The sequence below is a fragment of the Barbus barbus genome (assembly GCF_936440315.1).
Source record: "Barbus barbus genome assembly, chromosome: 18".
Classification (NCBI taxonomy): Eukaryota; Metazoa; Chordata; class Actinopteri; order Cypriniformes; family Cyprinidae; genus Barbus; species Barbus barbus.
This window is the reverse complement of record NC_136746.1, coordinates 1,712,113-1,722,610: the sequence shown is the minus strand read 5'-3', so window position 1 is coordinate 1,722,610 and position 10,498 is coordinate 1,712,113. Positions and strand designations below refer to the sequence as shown.

At 35.5% G+C, this 10,498-nt stretch overlaps 1 protein-coding gene across 1 annotated transcript in view; it reads right to left on the bottom strand.

The window, feature by feature from the left end:
• Window positions 1–1,712: 1,712 nt before the first annotated feature.
• The window catches only part of LOC306883828 (inactive phospholipase D5-like), a gene marked incomplete at both ends in the record, with an annotated part of 35,828 nt that continues 27,042 nt past the window's right edge, over window positions 1,713–10,498 (bottom strand). The window contains 4 exons of the mRNA XM_079439319.1: window positions 1,713–1,936; window positions 2,061–2,151; window positions 8,332–8,500; window positions 9,083–9,219. Coding sequence (XP_079295445.1) covers window positions 1,713–1,936; window positions 2,061–2,151; window positions 8,332–8,500; window positions 9,083–9,219 — 621 coding nt within the window. The remainder of the gene's footprint in view (window positions 1,937–2,060; window positions 2,152–8,331; window positions 8,501–9,082; window positions 9,220–10,498) is intronic.

Sequence of the window (10,498 nt, the reverse complement as noted above, 5' to 3'; positions counted from 1 at the left end):
ACTCATTGAAAGATTTATTAGTGATGAAATAATTACTTTATAGTTGTATCGGGGGCCACGGCCCCCGGGCTTGAGGTTATGTTTGGGCCCTGTACAAATGTCCTCAACTAGAACATCATTATGGAGCAACACAAAATACACAGAAATTAAAATATACTTTGAGGTTCATACATAGTGCAATTAAATGCAACATATCTAGCCTATAGTCAAAGTTTAGATGCAATATTAAATAGTCATTATAATACAATAAGCAAGATGTGTTCTCTCAGTTCAGAGATCAAAACACTGAAATAACATTGACCAAAAAAAGCCAGAGATGTATTAGTATTAAAAATACATTGTTATTATATCTGTGTCCTCTTATGTCAGGTTGAACTGAACTGAACACATCAAACGAACGTAAACAGGCAAAGGCCCCATGATGAGTCTTACACAAACACTACCAGTGGTCTGTGGCATTGTGGAAAGCTTTTCTTCTGTTCAGTTCAACAAGGTATGTGAATAAAAGCAAACTCCGCAGAGCTGCTTCAGAGTTGGAATTAAAGTAGGGTAGAGTGGGGGAAATGCCCCCTTAAGGACTGTAATGTTTCTTCTCTTCTTTTTTTTTTTCCCCCCAGTCTGACAAGCAATTTACTTTATACATTTACAGCAAAAGCACAGGCAGTAAGAATATAATCAAGAATTATGAATTAATAGCCTTTTTGGAGGGGGGGTATTGTTGGCTCACGCTAACTGGCTAACTAAACTACCTGATGCTAACTTGAGGTGATTTTTGAATATAGTCCAAATATTTTTTCGCTAACAGTATGCTGCTCAGGCATCTCAAACCTCTGTTGACCCGTACGTGAAGAACATTTTACAGTATGAAAATGAATTTTTAACATTAATTTGAACATTTCCTGGTTTATATCCAACTCAAATTATGACAGAAAATGTATGTTCATTGAAAGACAGTCATAATGTTAGTTAAAATACAAAGTGCAAATAAATCAACTACTAATTTACCATCATATTTTAGCATTGGTTAAATCAACATGCATCCACATAAATCACCTTGCAGATATATACTGAATCAGCAAAAAAATCAAGATATGTGAGTATTTGTAGAAAGATTTTGTAAAATCCTGCCTGTAAAAACAATTTCTGAAATTAACTTTCAAATACAGTGCTTGATAATGCATAATATTAATTATGCCTCACCATTTTATGCTTAAAAAATATCTGGAAGCACATTAAAAATGTTATGAATACAAAGTAAAAGGTAAAACGTTTTTTTTTTGTCTTTTTAGAACAGAAAGTCACTGAAGCAGAGACAAAGATCTTAAAACAATTCATACAACATTTCCATGTGGCATTAAGATGCATTTGTGTGTACCAGCCGAGACGTTTGCATCTCAGATGCATCTCCTGTGAGCACTTATATCATGGGAGTGCAGAGTAATGTGCACACATACAGTTAAACCAGACAAACCATGTTACCTTGCTTCCAAGCAATAGGGTTAAGAAGGCGAATGAAACGAATAAAGACAACAGCTCTGAGTCTGATTGCATCGTGAAAATGCATCTTAATTCCAGGTGAAATCAGGGCTAAATAATAGAGCAAAATAGTCTTGCTTGCTGTATGAACTCAAAGTGTTTGGTACAATTGAAAGGAAACAGCCAACAAATTGATTGATAAGTTTAAGGTTTGCATGTGATTTTCAAACATGTTTTCAGAGAGAATCGCTTGCCGCAGGCTGCTCTTTGACCGTGTGCATGCTGCATGCTGGGATCCTGTTTGGCTGGAGTGTTTTACTGTAGTGGGACTGCCAGTCTCGTTCAAAGACAGCTTTCATCCGTTCAACTACAGTCGAGTAGTTCTGCTCCACCTGCTGACTGATCACCACACCAACACCGGCGCTGTAGACAAACTCGTTGCCCACCCAGTTTAAATTCCCTGAGAGCCCAGAAACATGGTTTTAGGAGAAGAAATTATTTAGTTTTTTCCCCCCTCAATTCAACTCAAATCTCAATTCACATTGTGCCATCAGCAGCTTCATCAGTGCAGAGGATGTTCTCACCTATATACACAGATCTGTCTGTCACCATGTATTTGTTGTGATTCATTCCATAGAGATGTCCATTGCTCTGCTTCTGTGGAATGAAGAACTTCTACAAAAAGAAGAACAGAGTACATAGTTTGTCAGTTTCGGTCCGTACGAATGACAGCAGTCCAGCCTAGAAGACACTAATGAAACAAAAGCTGATAATTCACAATCATCCATGTCTCAGATCACTTGATGAATTTTGTATCTAGACATTAACACAAATGGAAAATAGACTGTAGCAAATCATATTTCTGATACAGCTGTTCAAATAAATGGCTGTTGACTTCTATATCTTGTCTGAAATCAAGTGGGAAGCAGTGATCTGTCCCTCTGATTCATCATCACTTAATTTAATTCTATGCACTAAAAGATTTATTCAGATTCATTCAGTGATTTGACTCTTTCTCGAGGCCAGTGGCTGTTCTGCACAGCTGCTCATTTAGCTTATGCTATCTGTGTCTATGACCGTATCACATTGTCATATCACAATAAATGAGGAGGCTATTATTGCACACAATTGAATATGGTACACAAGCTTCAGTGCTGTGCTCTAAATGAGACGTTTAATAACAGCATTAAAAACACAATAATGAATAGAGGGGACCTATTATGCCCCTTTTTACAAGATGTAACATAAGTCTCAGGTGTCCCTAGAATTTTTTCAAGTAACTAGTAATGCATTACTTTTTAAATTACAAGAAAATATCTGAGTTCCTTCTTCAAATAAGTTACGCCAATTACTTTGTTTTCCCATTTCTTGACTTCTGTCCCTTTGTTGAGAGAAATCAGGAGTGAGTGCAGAGGTGCTCTGTAAACATGATATTACTGTAGTTCTAGACTAAATATAAACACGCATTTACTCCTCTCACTCACAAACAAACACACAGAACAAAAAAAGATTCACATATTCCTCAAAATGAATAAAAACAGCAAGGCTTATTCATTTCACTTTTTGGTTTGAAAGCGCTTTTACATTTGCTAAAATAAAACTTTTTATATTAAAAACAAACAAGCAAGCCCTGCCCAGATTTAAACAGTAACGCAAAAGTAATGTAATGCATTATTTTCCATAAAAAGTAATTATAATTGGTTACATAATTAGTTATTTTTTAGGGAGTAACGCAATATTGTAATGTATTAGTTTTAAAAGTAACTTTCCCCAACAATGAGAATGTGTGTGTGTGTGTGTGTGTGTGTGTGAGAAGTTTCAGCTCAAAATACCCCACACATCTTTATTTATCACGCTCATGTGACATTGCAGTTCTCCAAAATCATGAAACGCACAGAAAGCCGGCTGTGATATATATATTAGATCTGTTTATTAAAGTGACAGCAGCAATATACAGTCCTTACTGCTGTCTATGTTGTTGATATGTAAATAATTAAAGAAAAACAGAAAATGACTCACTGCTCTTGACTGAATAGTGGCTCACTCAGGGGAGGGATTAAGCTAATAAGGCAGAGATTGTTACCAGTCATGGGCGGGGCCTGTTTAAATTAACAAGTGATGTGACGTGCAGCCAATAGTGAATAGTGAACACACATACACACACCCGGAGCAGTGGGCAGCCATATTGTTGGGCAGCCGGGGAGGGTTCGGTTGTACATACACATAACTGTGTTCAAAAACAATATTAAAGTAAATATTAAGTAAAGCAATGTTTCAAAATGATTTAAGTGCAAAAAACTAAAAAATTCTATATAATGATCAACAATAAAGAATCAGAAAATGTTCAACTCTCTCCAAATATCTTTTCAAGGCTGGCATGTTTAGATTATGTCAACAAATATTAGTCTGTTTAATAGACACTTAATATTCAGCAATGTTATCAATTTGACTGCAGTGACACTGATCAGATGAGAACAAAACTTGCCCTGAATTGTGCAGAAAACTGTCTTAAAGTGCCCCTATTATTAATATTTCATGCAGTGTGTAATGTAGCTGTATGCGACTGTATATGGTCTGCAAAGTTGTAAAGCTAAAAGTGCACAATAAATAAAGTCATTGTCCCCCAAAAGAAAGAATCAACTTTGAACAGCCAAAATGAGTCTACTGGACATGTCACAGGGTAACACATTTGCATAATGTGTAAGTCAGTTACATCTGTAAATAGACTACTGTAGTTTTGTTTACTTAGTTAAGCATTAAACTGCTAGCAAATGTTAGCAGTTACAGTCAATTACTGCAAAATGACCAAAAGGACATAATTATTGTAAAAGGTAGGAGTTTATCAGACAAATATTCACATCATTTTAAAACCGGTATAGTGGGAGCTAAGGCAGACAACAACACAGCCCTTACGAAAATGAACCGTGGTTTTACTAAAAATAAAACCAAAAACCATGGTTACTATAGTTCAACCATGGTAACCACAAATTAACAATGGTTTTGCAACACTATAGTTTCACCATGGTATTTGTAGTACATTTCTGGTTATACAAATGGTAATCAATCTGCCAAAAAAACATGGTTACTATACTTTTACCATAGGTCTAATAATACCATGATTCATTTTCCTTAGGACAAAACATGACTCATCATAATTCAAAAACATATTTAGTATTAAGATTTTTCCATAAAGATATATTCAAGATGTAGCTATTATTGTACTAATTTTGACATTAAGCAAGAAAAAACAATAACACATGGTCCTAATGCTATAGTTAAATTTTTCTAAAATAAATGTAGGCCTATACTATGTGCAAACAAATTATGATGAGATGGTTGTTTTGTAATAAGGTGGAGATGTGTTGATGAAAAAGTGACAGGTACAAAAAACATTTGTGAAAATAAACATACACGAGAGACATGAGATGTCATGAGATGTCAGGAAAAAATGAAGAGACTAAGAAGGAAAATGGATGTTCGAGAGATAACTTTTAATTATTTTGTGCGGCCCCAGCCTAGGGATTTTAACTTTTTTATGTGATGATGATGGCCATACAAAAAATATGTCGGTGGTTTAAAAAAAAGTTGTTGTGGGCATATGGGATGGCCTGGATGAGTGTGAGATTTCCCAGCTTGAAATGTTGTCCCAGTCCGCCCCTGAGAGTAATGCATCATTTGAAACTGTAAAAGGTCTTTTAATTGTTTACACTCGCAATATCAACAAAGCATTGTGCTTTCATTCAAAAATAAAGGAAACAATTAGGGTGTGCTTTCTGCAGTCTCTGCGAATATCTTTCTGAAATGCTTCACTAAAATGAATATAATCAGAGTGATTGTGAATAGGAATGTGGGAGTTAAAAGTTGCGTATGAAAGCAATGTGAGTCGATAGCTTTAAGTTGTTGAGCTCATAATCAGAAGTGGGACTTATGTTGTTATTTTTATCCCGTCTGTGTAATTCATAAACGTGAATTTATTATGTGCGGTATAATCAGATGACTTTGAAACAGAGTATGTTTTCAGAGTATATTTTTCTTAAAATAATTCTATATCTCTCAATCTCTGCCAGGGTCAAACATGAACTTTGTGGGGCAATATTTGCCCCCGGAATAGACTTCCAGGAGCATTGTTTACCTTTGTAAGGGCAATTTTTATAACAACATTATGTACTATAATTAAGCTTATTCAATGTTTCTGTCATTTTTGTCAGATATTATCTGCAACACTATAGACTACATTTATAATGATTTACACAGGCTGTTTAATGCTGATCATGTACTGTATGTGTATTTACACAGAAACTGTATAATATAAATAGCCTAGAAATGAGAAACACAGGAACTCCTTAATGAGTGAAGCTGCAATATCATGACAAAATCATTGTTGATTATCACTCTTGATGTTGTAATAATGATTATTAATTGTGATTAATAGAAAGTTCTTTTTTTTTTGGGGGGGGGGGGGGGGGGGGGGGGGGGGGGCATGTCATATTCTGGTCTGTGTTAAACATAACTATACTTTGGCATTTTGTTGTCCAACGTAAACTGCCCACACTCACACCCCAAACATTCCTATGCAGTAACATATATGAACAAATAAACCAGTGTTTCAGAATGTGTTCTCTGCATGGGTGAGTGTAATTAGTATTGTAGAGCAAAATGTCAAGCACCGTCAAGTTGTTTACATTATTTTACTCATTAATTGAAAAACCCCATTATAAAATATAGGAAAATCTTGAGGGAAGCAGTGGAGAATTAGTCTTTATTAGTCAGGGTTGATGTCAGCTCATATATTTTGTTTTACTAAATGAACACATTAATTAAACTATTTGGAATTGACACTTTTGCTTGTCTTCAGTTGTGTCTTTGTTTAATAATTATTACACAATTATTTGTAATTTTGTCACTATTATTTAATTTACTTTATAATTTACTATTAATTTATTCTTCATTATTGTGTATTCTGTATTATTCCACCCTTGATATTACATATTCTTCTTGCTATTATTCATCTATTGTTAATCATTTATTATGGTATTATATATATAATTGTTGCTATTATAAATCTATTATATCACTTATGTTATTGTACTGTTGTACTCGCTATTTTATTATATTATTCACTTTACTACAACTTGTACTACATATACTTTGTAATATTGCATATCACTGTTACTATATTGTTATTGTGCCCTGTATCAGTGCATAATATTTTACCACTGTAACTAAGTTTTACTGGATCCATAAAGGATTATCAGTTACATTTGTTATTGTTTGTTGTGGAGTTTATATCTGTATAGAGTGCTATGAAAATAGGATGCAGACTACCGGTCAATTTTTGATTTGTATTTGCAGATTTTATTCCATTTTCTCTATTATGGTAAATTATTAGTACTTAAAGATTTTAGATTATTAGATTTTTGTCCCCCAGTATTTCAAAGGGAATGAGACAGAGAAAGCAATGAAACCACTTAAATTCATTTAATGTACATTAAAATGACATGACATGTATATATCAAAGTTATACTACATTAATATTAGAATTGTTATCTAATTGGCCCTTATGACTGGTTTTGTGGTCCAGGGTCATATATTGGCTCTTCATAAAGGTACTGCAGGCGACAAATATGATTCTGCCCTTGTTGGACTCGAATATGAATGGATTTGTTGTGAATGAACTGGTAATTTATGCCCTGCCTCACTACTGCTTCTCTCTTGATTGACGGTGTGCTCTCTGTGGATGCTCTTCACCCCCACGGATAACTACTGTTGGTCTGGGGAGGGGGAGTGTGTTCATTTGAGTGATCTGGCTGAGCGTGTGGTGTGGGAGGGGAGTCGAGGGTAGTGAACATGGTAAAATGCCTTATTTATGTGTGCCGTATAGCTTTGTGTGCTGTTTCCAATATGGAGCACAACTGATGCATTGAACCTGAGAAGTCATTGTGTGCAGATGAACTGATGTGGGGTGTTTCGTGCTATTCTTTATCCTTTTCCCTGCCCCCATACTTTTCATATTTTCCATTTTAATTTTATTTAAAGTTTTGTGTTGCGTTTTTGTCAACTTTAGTGTTTTTTTTTTATTTGCCTATATAATTTTTATTAATTTTTTGTTCAGTTTTAGCTATTTTAGTACAACAAGGGTACTTACACCTGTATCTGCATTATGAGTTTTATTCTTTCTAATTGAAATAAAGAGAGTGTTTCCCTTTGGTAAAAACGATTGACTGCTGTGAAGTATTTTGACGGATGTAGTGCATAGATTCATTACAATATGACAAATTATTATAATATACTCATTGACTCCAGCATCACCTTGGCTAGTCGTGCCCTGCCATGCGTTGAGCTACAGTATGTTGTTCTATGCACCACCTGGTAGATACTGTGTGAAACACATCAAATGTTTTTTAATTTTAAGAAGAGCACCTGCAGGAGACCGCTTGTCCATTAGATTAGAAATAGTAAATCATGACGAATGATTCTGATATACTACTCATCACATGCATTGTTTTTCTTAATATTATGGACGTTTGCTGTTTCGGACACATGTAGTACTTTTTTGGTTCCTAAATAAATCAGCATTTTCAAATAATTAGTTTGATTCAGTGACTCGGTCCTAAAGACAGACACCTACTGGCACAATGACGTAAGCTGCAGATTGAGTCACTGTAAAATCTCATGCACGGATGCACAGACTGACAGTCAGTCTGAAACAAACAGAGAAAAGTCCCAGTGCTGTTGATCTGCCATAACCTATCAGATTTGAGAATGGCTGTACAATGTTAAACAATGATCACAAGTGAGCAATAGAACCTCAGCAACCATATTACGTTTGCTAATCTTTGATAGATGCACACTCACCACCTCCACTGAGCAGCTGACTGACTCTGTGCACAGTGCTTTGAGAGACCACAGGAAGTTCATCGTCAGCGGCTCAGTCTGCTCCCAACAGCTTACTAACAGGCGTAATTTGATGCTTTTTTTCAGAATCAAGGCTTCTCGGAGCATGTTGTCAATGCGTGACCAGTACCTGTTAAAGTACATAGAGTAAACATCAGTAATGCACTACACTGCTACTACTATAATAGTGTTATAAATGAAGTAGCCAAGGTTTGGCTTGTTAGCACGATCCCATTAGAAATGCTGGTAGATGCCGTAACTACATCTGATCTAAAAAAGCTTCTTTCTTCCTGCAAGGACATTTAGTAGGTATTCTGACAAACTTATTTATATATCACAAAATTTTGTATATTCTTATAGTATGTTTTGACAGTGACACATTCTCTTAAATCTGTGTAATGAACACATTTTTCCTGTCCGCTGTCTTTGACGTCACAGCTGAGGATAATTACTAGGAAAGGGTCATCAGTCAATTAATGTGAGTGACATGACATTTACTGCTCAGGTGACTGGATTTAAAAATAATTGTGTCCCAAGTTCCCATGAGCCACTTTCAGATTAGCATGGTCCAGTTAGCCTATTCCTATTGAAGCTGGTGCAAATATCTTAGCCATGTATTCTCATAGAATACATTTCTTCGCAAGCTTCATTTAAATCAAGTATTATATGTTAATATTAATGTTAGATATTTTGGTCATGTCACAGGACTCACTTGGGTTGGCTGCGGTTGAGCATTGGTAGATAGTTGGTTATAGAGATGTAGATAAATGTCTCAGCCTCTTCAATGACTCTGTTAATAGCCTCGAGGTCTTTTGTCCGGTCTTTTCTGCAGAAAACATCTGGAGAACTCTAGCATGACAAACGATAAAAAAACTGAATTATTTAACAACATGTGTGGCCAATGTAGTCAGCTTTATCAGTCCTATGAGGTAATACTTGCAGTGTATTTGCATACAGTGAGGTCAGAAAAGTCTCTAAAATCCACATGAAAACTATGATCAACACTACTGAAGTGCAAGGTTATAAAAGCACCACCAAACATGCATTACATGAGAGCTTACATGAACACTGCCACTTGTTTTCCCTGCGTGTCCAGTACATGACCATGAGAGCAGCAGAGATTCATCTCTCTTTTGAAATATAACGCATCTCAGTGTCAGGTGTTTGATCAAGTGTGAAGCAGGCAGTGAACCGATTGCAGCTGTCAAGCTATTCCAGAAGCTGCAGACATTGATAAACGATTCTTGTTCATTTTCTGTAAGGACTCCATTGATTGAAAAGGATATTAAAGGCAATGCAACCTTTAATCAATGGAAACCTATCTGTTAATTTATAATAGCAAATCTCTCTTCTATAAATGGTGCTGAAATGCTGCATTTCTAAGCCTGTCTCTCTCTGCTCTATTTATACTGTAGTGTGCTTATAGACCGCAAACACTCGTGGTCTTCATTTCATTTCATTTATATAATCAGGTACAATGCACCTTAATTGATCGTTTTCAGTCACGTGACCGGCACGAAGACTTGGAGGGCAAAACATCCATAGAACTGCTGCACAAGCATGTTCATTCTTCATCTGTTTCCCAGCCGCAAATATTTAATCACCTCTCAAAAGAATAAAACAAAGCAAGTTTTTGTCATTTGCAATCCATATTAAGCTCCCGCAGCAATATTTCAATCATTAAACAGTGCGACAAAATGTTGTTAAAACACTTAAAGTGCCATAATATATTTAAAACAGTAATATTAAAAGATCAAATTCAGTAATCTCTATATTAATGATGCATAGTTTACACAGGCAAGCAGATGAGGCTGGAACATGAACACTGTCCGCTTAACGGTTCAGTGTTTTCCTTCTAATGGTTTTCTATGGGAAGACATTTAATGAGAAGCTTTGCACATTGTGTTTATATTCTGGCTTCATCCTCTTACCTGTACAAAATATACATCATCAATAAGATGTTTACTGAAATTCGCCTTTTAATATCTGCATTTTACTACATTATTACTTCATGCAATCTGCGTAACAATAGCTGGCGGTCAGTGGAGCAAAGCTTCGTTTTGCCCTACAGGTGGGCGTTCCTATAAGAGTGTGACGTCACGTGAAAACTATCAATAGTACATACAAT